The sequence below is a fragment of the Lycium barbarum genome, chromosome 6 (assembly GCF_019175385.1).
Source record: "Lycium barbarum isolate Lr01 chromosome 6, ASM1917538v2, whole genome shotgun sequence".
Taxonomy (NCBI): domain Eukaryota; kingdom Viridiplantae; phylum Streptophyta; class Magnoliopsida; order Solanales; family Solanaceae; genus Lycium; species Lycium barbarum.
The window spans coordinates 125,793,351-125,812,581 of NC_083342.1; the positions used below are offsets into that span (position 1 = coordinate 125,793,351).

At 35.1% G+C, this 19,231-nt stretch overlaps 3 protein-coding genes across 3 annotated transcripts; 1 reads left to right on the forward strand and 2 right to left on the reverse strand.

Moving 5' to 3' along the window:
- The first annotated feature begins 278 nt into the window (after nucleotides 1–278).
- Nucleotides 279–957, forward strand: LOC132600142 (agamous-like MADS-box protein AGL103). Its single transcript, XM_060313247.1, has one exon. The coding sequence runs from the start codon at nucleotides 387–389 to the stop codon at nucleotides 786–788; it is 402 nt and encodes a 133-aa protein (XP_060169230.1). The 5' UTR covers nucleotides 279–386; the 3' UTR covers nucleotides 789–957.
- A 198-nt stretch (nucleotides 958–1,155) lies between these two features.
- On the reverse strand, nucleotides 1,156–7,780 carry LOC132598671 (uncharacterized protein At4g06598-like). The gene is made up of 5 exons (XM_060311674.1): nucleotides 7,510–7,780; nucleotides 4,184–4,927; nucleotides 3,441–3,516; nucleotides 3,210–3,336; nucleotides 1,156–1,818 (listed from the first exon to the last, which is right to left on the reverse strand). Exons 2-5 carry the CDS (start codon nucleotides 4,906–4,908, stop codon nucleotides 1,616–1,618), a joined length of 1,131 nt encoding a protein of 376 aa, XP_060167657.1. The 5' UTR covers nucleotides 4,909–4,927; nucleotides 7,510–7,780; the 3' UTR covers nucleotides 1,156–1,615.
- A 4,897-nt stretch (nucleotides 7,781–12,677) lies between these two features.
- Nucleotides 12,678–18,714, reverse strand: LOC132598672 (magnesium transporter MRS2-4-like). Its single transcript, XM_060311675.1, has 4 exons — nucleotides 18,152–18,714; nucleotides 15,125–15,567; nucleotides 14,086–14,370; nucleotides 12,678–13,153 (listed from the first exon to the last, which is right to left on the reverse strand). Exons 1-4 carry the CDS (start codon nucleotides 18,411–18,413, stop codon nucleotides 12,875–12,877), a joined length of 1,269 nt encoding a protein of 422 aa, XP_060167658.1. The 5' UTR covers nucleotides 18,414–18,714; the 3' UTR covers nucleotides 12,678–12,874.
- Nucleotides 18,715–19,231: the final 517 nt, after the last annotated feature.

Here is a 19,231-nt window from a genome sequence, read left to right on the forward strand (position 1 = left end):
AATAGTTTGATGACATATTTAAGTTTATTCCTATTACCAAAGTTGTCTTACCAAATCCAAAAAGTACTCTGTTTCTATATTTTATAGTAACAAAGTTGTCTAACGTATCCCAAATTGCCGATTTATTAAGTAGGTAATTTTGCGGGGTAAAACTCGTATTACTATAATCTAGGCTTTTCACCGACCTCCCCAAAGAAAAGAAAAAAAATTAATCCTATTCCTGCTCAAATTAGGAAACAGTAATTACAACTTAATTAGGCAACTTCTATTACCAAAACTACAAAACTCCCAAACAAAAAACCTACATATAAATATACACATTCTTCTCAGGACTCTTACACTTACTCAATTTTTATTTTTTTGGGTGCGAAAAAGGTTTTCAAGCCATGGCAGAAGAAGATCAAAACAAGAAGATCAAAACAAACAATCCAAAAACTTATCAAGTGAGAAAAGAATGCATAAAGAGGAAAACAATGGAGCTTTCAACTCTTTGTGATATCCCTGTCTGTACTATTATTACAAGTCCTCAAGGAGAACTTCAAACTTGGCCTGAAAGTTTGGATGCTGTTAAAGAAGTTCTTGCTATGTACACTCAAAATAAAAAACCCGAAAAAAAGGCCAAGGAACTATCATCATCAGAAGAAGAAAAAGAAAAAGATGCAGAAGAACAAGGAGAGAAAGATATTCTGACCCTAGTGGAATCCAAACTTGATGCTGTGAACAAGAGAATTCGTTTCTTGGAGGACAAGAATGTTATTGGTAAGGGTAAAAGAAAGAGAATTGAATGATTTGTTGATATGGGGGGTGGGATTGGGTTTATTTTCTGAATTTTGGTAACTAGAGTTTTGATTTATAGAAGTTGAAAGATTATCTGATTTGGGAAGTGTGTCTTTTTCCTTCAATATGAAGATACCTATATTTTGCTCCTTGGCGTTCTTATTCTTATTTTGAGTGGTAGATTTTTCCCTCTTGTTGAATGGAAACCCCACAGCAATAGTTACATGAAAAGTTTAATCTATCAAATACTCTGTATAAGACAGTTTAGGGTTTTGCTATGCATGGATGGCATGTACCATAGACAATTTGAAAGTTAAATATAAAAAAATTTGAAACGATGACAAATGAAAGCGAGTTAGTAAACTGAAACATACGAAGTATTTAACATAAATGTTTTTTATTGCTTTAAGAAGAAACAAGGAATGAAGTGAAAGGAGCTCCAATATCAATGCTCACATTACATGGTTAATGAGAATGTATCCATGAAGATAAAGAGTACGGGAAACTGATGAATTTAATCACTCGGGACATACAAAGACCGGAGATAGATATCATGCTGGAATTAACCACCTCAGGTGAATCAATTGCGACAAATGCTATTCTTTAGCATTGACCACCAGGTGCTGCGTGTAAAAGCTTAACAAATGTTGATGTAAAGTCACATGTTGTAACAAGAATTAGAATCAATTTAGAGCAAACCCGTTGAAGGTGAGTCCATCGGCAGCAAGACCTCTTCTTCATCACGCACAATGGAAATCGTGAACTTTTGTCAGTCCATGGCAAAGTCAACTGAGGGACAGTCAGTACGACATGATTGAAGTCATAGCTACATTTACAGTCAAATGTGAAGTTGTCCTGAAACAGCATCATGCTCGGCCTCTTTTTGGTTCAAAGAGAGGTTCGCAAATTGTTGATCGAGATCCCTACTAGTGGTGCGGCGATGGCTGTAAGATGGTTGCTGTGGCTGCTGTGGCTGTTGCTGCTGTTGTTGATACAACGCTCGTAATCTTCCTCTCTCTCTTTCCAGAACCTCATGCTCCACTGCATATAAAATTAACGAGTTGTAGGTTTCAACGGAACTAATGAAAATAAACTACTGGCTGTATAATCAAAACAGAACAGGTCATGTTCAAAAAATTTAATTCCACTATGGCAGTTTCCTGATGGGTCTTTGAGTCAAGGAAAGAAAGCTGTACTTAGGGAAATGAAAGATCATTTATTGAGCAATCTTGCAGTTGCAAACTCGACCGTATTTCTTCTCATTCTTTATTAGGACAAGTAACTCCGTTTTATCAAAAAAGTGCAAAAGAGAGACGTGACAGCTAAACAACAATCTCATTTTTATGTGGAAGATAAAAAAAAGAAACATAGATGCTAGTGATGACAGTATCATACTCCACAAAAGTCATCCAATCATTCATATTAATCCGTATGCATGCTATGATTGCTCTAGAGGTGAATAGAAATAACTTCCATCCCTTGTGTTTCTTTTGAAAGGTAATTTTGGCCAATTTGAAGGCTTGGAGCAGAAACAGGGACCCGTTCACATTAAGGTCATCCAGATGCAGTGGAAAAGAGTAGTACTACTTCTAATCCCAAGAAACTTAGACCTAGTTAGATTGTCCATCTTAAAAAGAAGATCATGAGAGACCAAGTCTCAGCAAGCAGCATCATTTGAATTAACAAATACAATTATATTTCAGTGCTAACACAACTTTAATAGTGAAGAGTACGTTATGCTTTTTGAAGTGATATAAAACAATTTAAATAATTATACCAGAACAGAATCACGGGAAAGACCATTCTAGTTTTCCAAGCAGATGGAAAAGAAAGCAATTTTTCAAATTTATTTGTTCAAAGAACTTCAAGATTTTCAGCAAGATTTAAAAAAAAAAAAAAATCGTGGTGTTCGGGTCACTTTGTGCGAACCTCGCGTATTCCATCAGGTACTTGCTACCTCCCACCAGTACAAGTACCGAGAAAACACCTAGCCCTTTCTGTCTCTGCTGGGATTTTCACCCTGGCTTTCCATGGTTTTCACTCACTTCATTTACCGCTAGGCTACGGCAAGATCATTCCATCTTCTTACAAGAATTGATGTATTGTGGGATGACCACTAATTGTCCCCATTTTTCCTGGAGACCGATATTTTGCTAATGAAATTGAATATTGCTTGAAAACTTTTGTTTTAGTTCCAAGAAAACTGTGTCCACTTTCCCAGCTCAATTGAACCAATATTCACTCACTTGCAGTTAAAGTTTTATTCACCATGAAAAGATCAATTATATATATTTCGGATAAACCTAATTCCCAGCTATGTAAGGTTTGGACTCACAATACCTGCTGCACTATCAACTTTATCAAAATAGACCAAGACTTACAAGCACTGGAAACAAGTTGAATAATTCAGTATAACAGATAAAGTAACTTACAATACTTTATAAGCTGTTCCTGAGCTAAACTTTCTAAGCGCTGCTTTAGGGCTTTATTCTCCATGCTGAGGATAAGATTCTGCTGGTTAAGGAATTCAAGCTCAGCAGACACTTCAGAACCTTCAGCCTGAAATCACAAAACTAGTCAAATTAACAATTTTACCAAAATGCAACATTCATTTTACGTCCAGGTACGGTGTATGCATTTCGAAAAGTTCAGCTGATACATGCCTGCAAAGCTTGTACATTTCTTTCCAATTCAGCGATGTATTGAAGCTTTCTGACTCGTGACCTCTGAGCGAATTGCCTGTATTTTATGAAACCTTTTAATGTTAATAAACTTCCTATTTGGAGGGGGAAGGGGCAGTCTAACATAAGATGCTAAAATAACAACTTGAGAATGGCCAACTTAGAACTTGAGATGCTAAAATTACATTAATATAAAGGACAGTTTAGATCTTGACAGAGATTCAAGAAAGGCTCCATTTCAACTTAGATAAAGCCACTTGAAACGTGTTAAGATGATAAAAAGCAAAGACCTTTCCTGCTATAGTGAAAGATCTCTCACTTCACCATAGCACGAACCTCGCTAACCTTCTCGGCCAGTTAGTCTAACCACATGGATCTTCTATTGCTTACCCACCCACCGTAAACGATTACTAACGGACTTGGAATATGAATGAAATAAAAAAGTCCATCATTGGGACCCAGCCGCAGACATAAATTGGTATTTAAGTGGAGAAGGGTAGACGGCGGGCCCATTATTCACCGAGTTTCAAACCGTACGCCACAGCTCTCGGGGATTTCTCGGTTATCCACAAAAAGAAAATCTTCTGATCAAATATTACAATTATCTTGAACTAAGCCCTCAAGCAAATATCAAATTAACAAACATATCCCCTTCTGCCTTCCTAAAGTTTCTTTTAAGAAAAGGGTGGGTGGTAGGGAGGGGTTGTAGAGTGCTTTAAACTTACTGTTTCGCACGTTTTGTGTCAGTTTCTGATGAAGAACTCTTGCTCTGAGAAGAATCTTTTTTTTCAGCGGACAATTTTGGATAAGGAGGACCAGATTCAGCTACATCCTGCTTGTCACTTCCTGCAGATTTAGGCCTGTCTCCGTCTTGTGGGAGGCATGGTGATTCAGACCTCTGAATACGGAGATCTTCCCCAGGAGAGGAAAGGCTGCGGAGATGTGATACTGTAGTTGAAGATACGTCCTTTACCCTATTCTTGCGTCGGATTGAGGAGTTCTGATCAACATAAGAAGCAGTTTGTCGAGCATCTTTGTAATAATCAAAGTCTTGAAACCTCCAGGAAGGAATAGGAGGCATCTTTCTGAACTTGTTATCAACTGGAGCTATGTAATCTATGTTTGCAACGTTAGCAGCATCAAAATATGCAAATGAGTCACTAGATGAACGTCGATGATTGCCTCTGCGCACAGGAGTTTCTGGCTCATTAAGAAGATCATCCAGCCAAGAAGGTTGCTCCTCTATAAGACAGCTTTCAGAGGAAGTACGCTGATGGTGTGAATTTCCATCTCTGGGTTTCAGAATGCCCTTTTGGCTGACAGCAGAACTGGGGATATAATCAACATAAGATGGGGCCATACTAGGAAATGGACTTTTAGGTGGCAGTAAAGAGCTCTTTCCATTGTACATCATATTTCTCATGGTACATGGCCCCTTAGAATTTTCCATAGAAAAGCGTACAAGATCCCTATAAGAGAAAAAAAAAGAAAAGTAACAGTGGGATAAGTAAACCTTCAAAAATATAGCAGCCCTTGACAGAGGTAAATACAGTAAAAAAATTTAAAGAAAAACATTTTGTGGGTAGCATGGGTCACAGTAAAGACAATCTCATTAGTTAGCAAGTGAAATATCATGACCAAATCCCAAAGATTCCTCCTGCAATCAATACAAGTCAGAAGCCAAACCTAAAACTAAAAGGAGATGATACAACAATAGGCACTGCACACATTAACTATATGAATTACAGACCCACAACAATGAGACAAAATCAAATTTAGAGAAACCATGATCTTGCTGGAAAATCCCGCCTACCTTAAAACACCAGGTAAAATTTTTGGGTATACAGGGAATTCCCCTGTTATTATAGCAGGTATCAGCTTTTTCATCTGGCTGGATTACATCAATTTGGATGATCAATTGGGATCTCAAATCATCCATTTATGAGTTTTAAGCCCTGCAAGCTTTTTGAAATCTCGCACTGATTTCTGTCCAAGTCCAAGGTAGACTGACCTGTCCTTATAGGGTGGGAACCTAAGTTACCCGGACTCTCCTAAAATGTCGTAGGGTACGTGTCGGATCCTTCCAAAGTAGTGTATTTTTGGAGGATCCGACACGGGTGTGGCAACACTTTCGAAGAGTCCGAGTAACTTAGGTGGGAACCATGCAGCACAACTAAGTCATTAAGAACCAGGAAGTGAAGGTGAAGAAGAAGCAGATTTTTCACCAAGAATGGGGTGAAGAGGAAGAAAGGCATCTTTGTTATTTGGGACTTCAAAAGCATAGAGACAGCCTCCCCAAAAAATAGAGGCATGCTCCAGGGAGGAGGCTCTTTCTTGCATTACTCTTTATTTTTTTTCCTTTCTGTTTTTTAAGGAGGATGTAATGCGTGGCTCATGGAGTGTGTGAGAATCCAATAACTGTTCGGTAACGTTATGTTTACTGCAGCTCTCTACTAGAAGCAATTTGACGGTTACAATTTAGGCTATCCTATCTGCAAAGTGATTTTAAAGACCTTGAACCGCCCCCTCAGATGCCCAACCACTAGCATAAAAAATGTGGAACCACAGCAAAATTAACAAGGGAAAGAAGAATTAAAATATCGCATCAAACGGAAAAGAATTGTTTCCTAATGCTGTAACATGCAGCTGTATTTTTCCCGAGACTACTTTATGTGGAAACAAAGAAGCACTGATTTTACCTTCTCTGGATCCTTTTACCAGGGGGTAAAACTTGGGACGTGAAAACCAAAAGAAACTTAACACTTTTGATTGGAATTCATTTTATACACCCCTTAGTTTGTTCACATCATTTGATTAGTATTGACAATGGTCAAAACGTTCTCTTCAGACAACATGACTCAAAAAACATGAATTCACCATGAAGATTAGGTTAAAAGTATGTCGTTTCAGTTAAAAGTATGGCTAGGGACGTCTTGCATATGTTCTGCTCCTTTTTGTAAGATCATTGGATAATATACCAACAGGACAGACTATGTAAGAGGTGGTTTGATTCTAAATTTGAGAAGTCGCAAAAGAAAATATGGATTGCAGATGCTAAATATTCCACCAGGAAAGGATGCAACAATTAATGCATTCATGAAATGCCCAGGTTGGGCACAAAGTTATGCTCTTTCTCCCAGACAATTACTAACCTAGCCGTAAGGAAGTGCACACAAACAACTAAATATGCTACAACAATACTCCCTTCGTCTCAAATTATATGTCGCGGTTACTAAAAATAGTTGTCTCAAATTATTTGTCGTTTTAGAAATGCAAGGCACAATTAATTAGTTTTTTCCCATTTTATCCTTAGTAGAATTTTGTCATTAATGGAGATGACACATAAGTTAATGGAGAGAGATTACAACTTAGACATAAATAAGGGTAAAGTTAGTCAAACACCCCTCCTAATTAATATTTCTTAAGGGGCGTGTAAAGCAAAAAAAAAAAGCGGCAAGACGGAGGGAGTAGCACAATAAATTGGTCTTGGAAACTTTATCTATTCTCCAACCACTCCATCTTTAAGTAAATATGAATAATCAAAAGGTTACAACAAACTGTGGCCACAATCTCTCTGCAGATAAATCTACGAACACCCACCCTTAATTCCCAAATTGATCATCAATCCTTTACTAAGTAAAAACCAAAACATGCTTTCCATATTATTATTTTACTTTGTAATATTAACGGATCCTTGTTACTTTTGTGTACACTTTTAAACTTTCCACGATGTTCCCACTAGTTTAGATGACGAGGTACAATTTGTAAACAACCAGACGAATATCTTGTTTTTTTTTCTGTTGAAAATTATTACCATATACAAAAACAACTAGAAAATCAGAAGAAAAAACATATGCTCTTCCCTAAATCTCAGACTTGAAAGAATAGTTTCGCTCGATTTTTTTTTTTTTAAATTCTCCCTCTGCTTTTGCGCACATTTTCATAGTAATAAAATAAACGACTTCAAATCAAATAGTAACAACAAACAAAAAGGCAGATAATTTACGAAAATAGGAACATATTGTAATATTTCTGATGAAAAAATGCTGACCTTAATTGATAATGAAGATATTTGCAGTGTGATTTCAGAGATTATGGATTGGACGAGATTCAATCAATTTCGAAGCTCAGATTCTTCTCTACTAAGGTATCTATAATCTATCTATCATATAATGTTCGAATCTTTTTGTTACAACTTACAATTCTTCTTCTTTCTCGTTGACGTATCACCTTGAAAAAATATACTCCTTAAAATTAGCTATTTTATTTATTGCTTTCCTTTTTTTTTCTACATTCCCTGTCTGCCCCAATACTTTCTCATATTTTCTGAAACACCCCCTCTGATTGGAGTCTAGTTTTTCTGATTACAACTTATTTATCACGGTTCATTTATCATTGTATGCTAGTTTAATCTATTTTTGCAACTTAATTAAACATATTTTTAGATTACTTTTTTATATGAACTTCGTGTATTATGAGCGCTTACTATTTATTGGACTTTTATATGATGCGAATCTAAATTAGTTGAGGCAATGAATATTATATAAATATACCAAAAATTTTAGTAATGATAAACGCTTGCATCAATAATTTTTAGTATTTATTTTTGGATTTTATGAGGCAGAGAAGATTATGCCACTGGTTTTCCAACTCAGGCTGGTACAATATATTTATTGTCGTTAAAATTGTCACAATTATTTGTTATGAGGATAGTAGCTCATAATTATTAATTAGTCACTCACCCAACTAGTGTGTGACAGAATTCTGACAGCTCATTGTGACAGTCCCACATTATAGTCCCCAATAACAAGCCTTTCTTTAATAGTAATTCTGACTAGTGAATATGTATATTTTTGTAATTTTATTTTTATCATGGAATCAGTTTTCTTTGTACTTAATGCACCTCTGGTAATAAAATATCTCCAGTTACCAAAAAAAATGGATATTTTTGTTTCATTTTTAATTGGGTAATGAACAACTTCTCAAAAATATTCATCGTGTCTATTGTAAGATATAAATCTAAAAAGCACAAAGTGCAATCTTTATAAATTAAAAGTCGAAAAGAGTGTCAAAGGGGGCGAATTCTGAGTGTCAGTGAGGTATGGACAATTCATGGGTGTATCCTTTTCAAAAAGTAATTACACCAATTATTGGAGGTTTAAATTTGGGGGTTAAACTCAGAGAACTATCAATAATTTGTGTAATGAGAGTATTATAAGCCTGCAAAATGAAAGGAAAAGCTTAAGCAAAAAAAAAAAAAAGGGGGAAAGGAAAAGAAAGTCTCAAATATGTATCTTCATAATAGAGTTTTTCGGGCAAGTTGCAGGATTGCCGTTCGCTGGGGATAGTCTTTAATTTTTGCCCCTCAAATTGGTGGTTTTTAACTTTTGTCATTCGCTAAAAATCTCTTGGTTTCGGGTTTTAACCCCCGCTCAGTTAAAAATTTTTAAAAAAAAATCGCAAGGTAGAGATTGGATTCGCAAGTCAGAGTTTTGAAGGCTCTGCCTTAAGGCAGAATTTGCATGGGCAGAGTTTTGAAGCAAAATTCTGCCTTGCGATTTTATTTTTACTTTTTACTGAGCTGGGGTTTGAATTCACAACCTCGAGGTATTAGGCGAAGGACAAACTTAAAACCATCGATTTGAAGGGCAAAAATTAAAGACCACCCCAAATGAAGGGCAATCCGCGGAAAAGAATGAAGTTTTTTCTACACTGGATCACTTACTAATACCCTCGCATCAACTTTCAATTTATTTTTTTCATTTTTTCTTTGTAGTGGATGTGAACCTGTAAATAATGAAGAGAAAGATATTTCTTTAGGCGAGGGATGAAATTACAATCACTCAACTGCAATCCACTTTATACCAGCGGACCCCAAGTTAAATTGTGGTTCGAACTCTTATAAACTTTTTATTAGTGAGCCTTATTATAGTTGCTAAAATAATTCTGATGGACGTAGGTTATAACAAGATGGAGCATATGAACTACCCTTTTGGCAATGTAAGCACATCGCCAGTTGAATCATAGTTAAACTCTTATGCAACAATTGAATGACCAACTTCATTAAGCCCTGTCAAGAGAAAACCTGCCAAGAAAAAAAAAAAAAAACTGTCCCATCTCCAAGCAAGTTAAAGCTAGTGTTGAAATTCATGTCATACATAGTACTACATTATTATTGGTCGCATAATAATACTTGTATTTTAATCCTTGCATAATAAAAGTTCAAGAAACAGAGCTATATGCACTTATATGGGAAAATGAGCTAAAAGGGATCTTTGAGAGTGGAATGAAGAATGGGGATTTCTATTTCTTTTTCTTTTTCTTTTGTTATAAACATTTAATTAGGGGTTAATTATGAAGAGATGGGGTTGAATTAAAATATTTGTAAACTTAGGGTAAAAAATTAAAAGATCAAAAACTTTTAACAAAACCCAAAATCTCATCCATTAAAATATTTGTAAACTTAGGGTAAAAAATTAAACGGAAAAGAGCCAAAATTACCTCTAAACTTTGAAAAATAGTTCATTCATACCCTTCGTTATACTTTAGGGTCAATTATACCGTTACCGTTATACTATGGGGTCAATTATACCCTTTATGTCTAACTGTTGCCATGTGGCATCATCCCAGCCCTTCAAAATTATTTTACCCTCAAATAATTTTTTACCCACTAAAATAACTCAACCCGACCCGATTTTTTTTTCCAGCCCAAACTAATACAGAATTATTTTTTTATTTTTTTTGCTGGAAAAATTATCCGTATTAGTTTTGTTCGAAAAAAAAAATCGGATCGAGTTGAGTTATTTTAGTGGGTAAAAAATTATTTGAGGGTAAAATAATTTTGAAGGGCTGGGATGATGCCACGTGGCAGCAGTTAGACATAAAGGGTATAATTGACCCCATAGTATAACTGTAAGGGTATAATTGGCCCTAAAGTATAACGAAAGGTATGAATGAACTATTTTTCAAAGTTCAGGGGTAATTTTGGCCCTTTTCCGAAAATTAAAAGATCAAAAACTTTTAACAAAACCCAAAAAGTTGCTTACAATAAACAACAAAAAGTTGTTTCGACAACTCCTAGTTGCTTACAACAGAACCCCAATTCTTGTGAAAACTTAGCAAACAATCGATTGTTGCTTAAGCAAATAGTAGTTGTTTATGTTAAACAACACGAAGTTGTTTATGAAACTGTTGGTTGTTTACATTAGAACTTATCGAACGGGTCATTGGATGTTCAATTGCTATCAAGTGAATACGTTGATGTTCAAATATTCATATAATCAAACAACATTGATTCCATTATCACTAAATTAGTAAGTTATTATTAAACTATTGGTAGAGTCAATCAATTTTGCGATCAATTGTGATATTATTAATAAGTTGGGTTTAATCACTCATTGGACGACTCGTTTGATATTTAATTGTTATCAGGTGAATACATTGACGTTCAAATATTCATATAATCAAACAACATTGATTCCATTATCACTAGATCAATAAGTTATTGTTAAACTATTAGTAGAGTCAATCAATTTTGCGATCAATTGTGATATTATTAATAAGTTGGGTTTAACCACTCATTGGACGACTCGTTTGACATTTAATTGTTATCAAGTGAATACGTTGATGTTCAAATATTCATATAATCAAACAACATTCATTCCATTATCACTAGATCAGTAAGTTATTGTTAAACTATTAGTAGAGTCAATCAATTTTGCGATCAATTATGATTTTATTAATAAGTTGGGTTTAATAACTCATTGAACGATTCGTTTGATATTTAATTGTTATCAAGTCAATAAGTTGATGTTCTAATATTCATATAATCAAACAACATTGATTCCATTATCATTGGATAAGTAAATTTTTGTTTAAACTATTAGTATAGTCAATCAATTGATGATAAAATTAATAAGTTGGATTTAATCACTCATCAAATGACTAGTTTTTACAAGAAACAAGGTTTTTATATTAGTTAATTTTTATTTGTGATCAATCAATTAATTTCCAATTGAGTTCATGTATAAGCAATAATGAGTTGCTTAAACAACTTCGTGTTGTTTATTATAAGCAACCTTTATTTATTTAAACAACTACTAGTTGTTTACCTAGTTTTAATGAGATACAAGGTATTGTATAAGCAACAAGGAGTTGCTTGAACAACTTCTTGTTGTTTATTATCAGCAACAAGTGTTTGTTACTGCAACAAACAATTGTTTATTAACTTTTCCGGCGAAGTGGAGTTGCCTGAATAATAATGTTGTTATTATAAGCAACAATTATTTTTTAAAATTTCTTTTTTAACGAGAAATGATTTCTAGTATAAATAGTTAGATATTTTCTGAAACAACCAGTGTTTGTTTAAGCAACCAATAGTTGCTTGCGTATTTTTTAAGAGAAAAACGTACAGGTTTTTTTTTTTGGTAAAAAGTGCTTTTATTTTTGGGTTTTTGTGTAAATTAAAAAAACTTAGGAATTTTTGTGTAAATTAAAAAAACTTAGGGGGATAGAGTCCCTTTTACCTAATTTTTAGAACTTGAGTCCTAAATTCTTAAATAAATAACTCAAAAGTCTCTTTTAATTTCATGCCCCCACTTATATACCATATACTCGTAAGCATGCACATACTGATCATGGCATCCTTGGAAAAACCTTCATTTCTTATTAAGTATCAACTTTCTAGTTAAATAGAAAACCATATTAGGCCATTTCTGCACTTGATTCACTCATAATAATGATCTAATAAATTCTCTGCAGCCATGAGAAAGCTTTCGGCAGATCTAGGCCAATACTTAGTTATATGTTTATTTAACTACATTAGACTTCTGAACAATTCAGCCACTCTGAAAACCATCAAAACACTATAGACTTCAAGTGAATACACTCATAACGTACTTGCACAAGAGCTGTAGAGCACGAAATTGGTATACCATTACAACTTTGAGCTATTATTACAATGGAAGCGAATACAAAAACATATAACTGGCAAAAATCAATAGGAACTACGATATCAGAATGGAAGCTTTATTTCAAAAATGAAAGGACTATGGTTTTGATTTAATTAGAGATTGACAGATATAAAAACATCCGGACACTGATGGAGAAAGACAGCCCGCAGGGAAAAGGGAACATAAGATTTGGTTCCATCAGAAGAAAGAGAACACAAGGAGAAAGAGATAGGAAGGAGATTGGCATTCACTTTTTTTTTTTTAAAAAAAAAAAAAAGACTTTTTATGATATTCTAAGCAACAGTCCTCAAAATGACCGAGGTAGACGACATTTGCAAAGGGGCACGTATAAACAGAAAACTCTTGAGTGAAGTGTAAGTATTATGTATGGTTCGGGTGGAGCAAAATTAAGCTATGGCTTTGATTTGTATTAATACAATTTGTAAGCCTTGACAAGAAAGGAATTCATGATCCAAGCAACTTCTTCCACCTAGCATATCCTAGAATAATAAGGAATAGTAATATACAACCCGCTGTGATGCACGCGACAAAGGGCCAAAATAACCCGAGCCTGTTGTATAGGGTACAAGGTATATTCATGCCAAACCACCCAGCGATCAGCGTCTCCATAGCTATAGCAAATGATGCAATGGTCAGTGTCAATTGCAGCTGAATAAGCTCATTACGCTGATTGTCGAGCTGGATATTGACGTAATCTTCTGTGTCATCAATGTACTCACGGACCTGCAAATTTACAATAATAGGGGTTGAAGAAAGCAGAACGAAATGGGGAAGATCACAGACATGTTCCAAATGCAGACCAATATGACAGAAGGATTATAGAAAGTAAGAAGAGAAAGTTTGTATTGTAAATGAACTTAATTCATCATTACTAATTAGTAGAGATATTGGGTTCCTTCTAGAGAAGGCTTAGTTCCTCAGAACCCAGTCCCTTGCACGGTGTTACCTTCCAATTGAAGAAAAAAATTGAGAGAGATAAAGAGAGAACAGGACATTGCACATTATCTCATCTAACTATTATAGTGGCCCAAGAGGAAACCCAACAAAAGAAAAAGAGGGAAAAAAACAGAGGCAGTAGATGAAACAGAGAGCTGTATATCTGCAGTTGGAATTAGCAAGGTATTGCAACATTAGAGTAAAAAAGAGATACAACTATTGTTTAAATTCTTTCCTTTCTTCAGTCTCGAAAGCTTTCCTTAGCTTACTCTGTTACTAGAAATTTGCTGCAGAGTGATCGGTTATTGAGGAAGACTTAGCTTATGACCGAGAAGTAAGTAGAACCCAACTTTCTTTTTCATTTTCTTTATAAAGAATGAGGAATTAAGGGTACATGGCATCATTTAATATAAGGATACCTAAATCAAGATCTATATCATAAAGGAATTCTAGTTGAAGAGGCAAAACTGAAATTCCTTAAAAGTATGAATGCCTTATTTAATTCTTCTCTTATATGTCTAAAACTTTGCTATTTGTATTTAAAGTAGAACCGTTTCATTAAAAGCTATAACATCCTACTATTGTGTGTTTATCGTTCATTACTAAAAAGGAAAACGTAAGGATGACAACTGTAAACAGGAAAGAGGAGTGACAAGTCTATTCCATTACCAACATAAAACTGTCTGATTATTAGTTCTTCTTAAGAAGAAAATACTTACAGATAAAATCTTGTTACGTGTGCCTTCCAACTGCATGAAGTAGGCCTCAAGCAACATCTCCAGATCCTCCACATCATAGTAATTAAAATGGTTGCTCACCAAACTTCCACTTCTGCTTCTGGCTGAATTAAGCCTACGAAGATTCGGTGCAGCAGGAACAGTGCTATTTGAAACAATAGTTCCCAAAAGAGTCTCAGTTTGCTGATTCTGAATCCACTTCCTAGTCAAGTACAACTGTGCCATGTCTTCATTGTCATCTAAAAGGTGTTCTATTTCATCTCTAACCTATCATCAAAAAATCTTTACCACTGTAAGCATAACACAGAATAATCAGAGCAGAGACAAGTGACATGGAAGAGAATACTACAATTAAGTTCCTCAATGTAGCTCATTTGATTATTAAACCATCCAATTTCCGAATCAAACACAATAGAATTAATGTAGGAAAGACTCATTGAATCTCCTCATATCAATACAAAACGGGAAGCAGAATACGAAGATTATATGCCTACCTAAGTGATCATGGGCAGAAATCATCAAAATGCTGACAAAGGGAAAGGAGAAACCCCACAAAAAAGATGTTTTGTACAGGTCTAGTGTACCATTACAATAGCCAGCACTTTCAGCAGTACACATGCCAAATGGCATAAGGCAGACATAATGCACAACAAATTAACTCAGGACTTAAGAGGCAGCATCAGGAAGATTAACTTAAAGTAAGCCACAAGGGCTATTAAAAATGAATATGGTTTGCTAAAGAAGTTTAAACTATACAAATTGGTACTGATAGTTGTTTACCCAATAAGTCATAACATAATGAATATGAATTGTTTTGTTGCGTTTTACTTGTAAGTCTGCATTCAAGATTATGATAACATGTCCAGTAGTTAAACAAGTTCTCTTCCTGATCAAATAAATTTCCAGCAGCCAACCATGAACTCCTCGGCATTCAAATCTATTCATTATCTGCCTTGTGCAGAAGGATGTTACTCAAAATTAGAAATAATAGCAACAGGAAAAGAAAAACAGATAAGAATACCTTCTGCACTCTAGCAAGTAATCGGGTAAGATTGCTTTTTAAACTTCTCACTTGCTCAAGATTCTTAGTGCTAACATTCATGGCCAGTTCATCCAGAACTGGGTAAGCATCTCGCTCCAGATCAGCTACGCTAGAGTCTAAGAATGTGCAAACAACTTCCAATGCAATCTCAAGCACCTGAAACTCAAATGGTAGCTCAGCCTCATGACCTTCAACGGCTTCTGGAACAGGTAACCAGTGTCCAGCATTTGGAAATTGTCCTTCATTATCTTGTTCAGCACTAGTAGCATCAACCTTTGAAAGACTTTTATGAGGAAGTTGTTGCCTCAGTTGATCCACAAATGGAAGAACCTCTTGACGTAGAGGATCAAGCAACAAAACCTCTTCAGCTGTAATTATGGCTCTTATAAACTCCAAATTGACAACCATGGCTTTCTCCCTTGCTGCAGGTTAACAAAAAAAGGAGCTTTTCAATTACGAGATAATGCTAGGAGATACACATGTTTTATGACAAAAGCGTCCAACAGCTGAGCTGAACAGTTAAAGCCTCCAACAGTTAAGCTAAAGATAAAGGAAGGTTCAGGTAGGATTCCAAAAGATAAGAGGTTTAAACTAAAGACTAAAGAGGAACAACTACAAACCCAAAGTATAAATCAATTCCATTATTTGAGTTCTTATCTAGAACATCAGGATAGAGGAGCACCTGCATGTTACATAATACTCCTTCCATCCCAATTTATAATCCTAGTTTGACTGGTCATGCAGAAAAAAGAATCAAAATTAGTTTTAAGAAGGATACTCTCAGAAACCAAAAAGAACCTCAATCAAATGAATTCAAAATGCAGACACTCTTTACAAGAAAGATTAATAATCTTCTTCCCCTGAATGAGGGAATCAGAGAGAGGGAAAAGACCAAACTGAAGACAATCCGTAAGACAACTTTCAACATGAATATTTGCTGACACCAGAAAGAACCTCAATTGTAGTGAGTCCTTTAATGCACTAGCAAGTTACACACACTGATCAACACAGATCTAATCAGCAATTAAAGGGTTCTCCTCTGAATGCTGAATATTTGCACTTTTCTTGGTCAGTGTTGAATTTGCAATATATGGTATAATTTGTGATACTCAGGATATATGAATAAATAAGTGCTGCAAATACAAGTTTCAGGTAAAATATTTAACAACATTCACAAAATATATAGCAAAACACCTTTAAGGACTGGCAGCTGAATAGATTTTAAACAGGTTAATGAAACCACCCAAAAGTCTACCCGTCAATTTTGGGATGGTAAAATTGTTAACCTTAAATATGATTGTTAAAGCAAGTATTGCATCCTCGATCTTTTTTCTTCCAAGAGGACATACAAGAATTGGAATCCATCTACAAGCCATAAATGGACCCCTAACTATCTCAAAACCAGTAATCTAACCACCACAAGCACTACCAATTTTAGGTAAAATGGAGGAGGGAGAAAACATAAATCTCCCTCATTTTAGTAAAAAAGCCTCAGAGTCCTACAATTTTTTTTTATAACTATGGTATCCGGACCAGCTTGCGTGCACCTCAACTAATTCCACAGGATATTTGCCACCTCACACCAGCAACAGGTACCAGGTAACTCTGTCTACCAAGGCTAGGACAGATGAGAAGAAATCACCTAGTGTTTTTTGTCTAGGCTGGGATTTGATTTGAGACCACATAAATCTCAACCCACTTCATTGTAGGCCACATCCTTGGGGTAGGGTCCTACAAAATATTCAACCATGTCGTGGAGAAAATTCATGAGGATAAAACTATAAGAAATTTATAGCGTGTGATAAAGGATGTCACTGCACTGATGACTTAAAATGAATAGGCCAATCTCCCCTCAAAGAAACATTGCCAATATTACTAACCTGAGGCTGTCAGTGAAAGTAAGACGAAACAAAGTGATACTAAAAATAGAAGTGATGGGTCAAATAGCATCAGTCATAGGAAACTTTAAAGAATCAATAGGAAGCAGAATGAGACACATTCAATCTGTAAACTTGAAAGAAACGTCTTTCAGCAATCTAGGTTGAAGAATTAAAAAGGCTGCACATTATATTGCTTTAACGTTTGGTACCAGGATCATACGACGAAGAATATAGAAAGACACTTCCTTGTCTGTAATGCAGGCTAACCATCAGAAAGAGTCCATCGACAGCTTAAGAATTTAGATCAACCTAAACACTTCAGAAACATGAACTAAGGATGCAAAGAAGATACCACAAAGCAACTTGTTCTTTTAACACACAACACTATAGTCTAAACGAAGCAGGATTGACTAGGCATCCAATTAACTTCCGTTTATTAGACTAAGGAATCAGTTAGTAGTAAATTTAGAGAGAGCCCCTTATCTTAACTTAAAAGAAAATCTCTTCCCAAAGATGAATTATTGAGTATTGGTACTAAATGAATCCAAATTTAATCAAGGACTCATATAACCCCCAAAATGTTTGCTACTAGTTATACAAAGGCGAGTACAATGATGATGGACTGAGAAGGGATTCTAGGCTTGAATAAAGCATGAAAGCGGAGCAACCAAAACCCATTGATCACCAAGACTGCAGCTTGACACTAAATTCTTCGAGATATGTATTAACCGAAATGGATGTTGAAGATTCTTTTATATATCATCATAGCCAACAAATGAAGTTCACAATACATTTACTTAATTATCAAAATAATGGAAATTGAGGATTCATATATGACCCAACTTAGTTCTGGGTTAACAAATACTACTCCCTCTATTTCAATTTATGTAAATCTATTTCCTTATCAGTCCGTACCAAAAAGAATGACATCTTCCTATATTTGGGAATATAGCCACATAAAATATACGGTACTCATTTAACACCACAAGTTCAAAAGTCTTTTTTCTTTTTTCTTGAACTTTGTGCTCAGTCAGATAGGTTCACATAAATTGTAAATTGAAACAGGGGAGAGGGAGTAGTAACGAAACATAGAGATACAAAAGGGGGGGTGGGGGGTTATAATTACCAAGAATGCTGGAAGAGTGAGAGAAAATGGGACCAAGAATTCTCAAATCCCTAGCAGGAATAGCAGCGCGCTTAATAATAGCAGTCTTATCCCACTCATTCAACTCAGATTGACCCAACTTATCAAATCTCATCCATAGTCTCGACCCACCCACCTTCTTCTTCGACACTTTACTACTCCCCACCGTAGGCTGTGGCAGCAACGGCGGCAACTGCGGCGTCGATTTCTTTCGACGGCGAATCGACAATTGTCCCTTCCCCATAATTAATAATAATAATAATAATAATAAAACCCTTAAACCCCTTTTTAGATTCTACGCAAACAAATATATATATATATAAACAATTTAACGGGTCATGTTTATTTGATTGTTGTTGTTATTAACGAATGAAGGGAAGGAAACAGATTCTTGTTTTGCTGCTTCGCCTTCTTCTTCTTCTTCTTCAAGATCTTCCATATACTGAAAAACGTGTTTTTTTGGGGGAAAAAAAAAACGAAAAGAAAAGGGAGAGTGAGAATTTCAGGCGTGGAGCTTCTTCTTGTTATTATCATTCGTAATTTATGCGTCAATTTTTATTTATTCCCTTTCATGCTATAAGGTTCCACTAGGTTAGTTATTTTTATGATTTCCTCATTATTCTATTTTATTATTAGTACAGTTTGTCCCCACACATTTAGTAAAAGGTGGTGTTGACCTTTCTGGATTCTTTTGTTTACTACGTTACTACTACAAAAATGTCCTGTTTTACTTTAGTTTTTTTGTCATTAGTAATGATGAGATAATTATTGTTGTATGTATCGGAGCAAACGAGTAGGAATAATTTCAGGAGATTGCATGGTAGCCATTGATTTCATTGAATTATTTAATTACAATTACATAAAGAAAAATATGAATTACTAGAAGAAAAATGGCATTAACATAATCACCTTAAAAATTACGTGATAATAGAGAAATTAATTAGTGGGAGTATTAGTAGAATCTATATATCTATATACTAGGCATAGATAAGATGATGTGGCACCTCTCTATGGCCTAGGAACACAATTATCCTTTTTCTCTTTCTTTTCTTTTTTTGACAT

Coding starts and splice junctions, on each gene's coding strand:
- LOC132600142 (XM_060313247.1), top strand. CDS start 387: ATGGCAGAAGAAGATCAAAACAAGAAGATCAAAACAAACAATCCAAAA.
- LOC132598671 (XM_060311674.1), bottom strand. CDS start 4,908: ATGGAAAATTCTAAGGGGCCATGTACCATGAGAAATATGATGTACAAT. Junction 3,517..4,183: donor GACACAAAACGTGCGAAACA/GTAAGTTTAAAG, acceptor CATAAAATACAG/GCAATTCGCTCAGAGGTCAC. Junction 1,819..3,209: donor GGAACAGCTTATAAAGTATT/GTAAGTTACTTT, acceptor TTTTATATGCAG/TGGAGCATGAGGTTCTGGAA.
- LOC132598672 (XM_060311675.1), bottom strand. CDS start 18,413: ATGGGGAAGGGACAATTGTCGATTCGCCGTCGAAAGAAATCGACGCCG. Junction 15,568..18,151: donor TCACTCTTCCAGCATTCTTG/GTAATTATAACC, acceptor GTTAACCTGCAG/CAAGGGAGAAAGCCATGGTT. Junction 13,154..14,085: donor CACGTAACAAGATTTTATCT/GTAAGTATTTTC, acceptor GTAAATTTGCAG/GTCCGTGAGTACATTGATGA.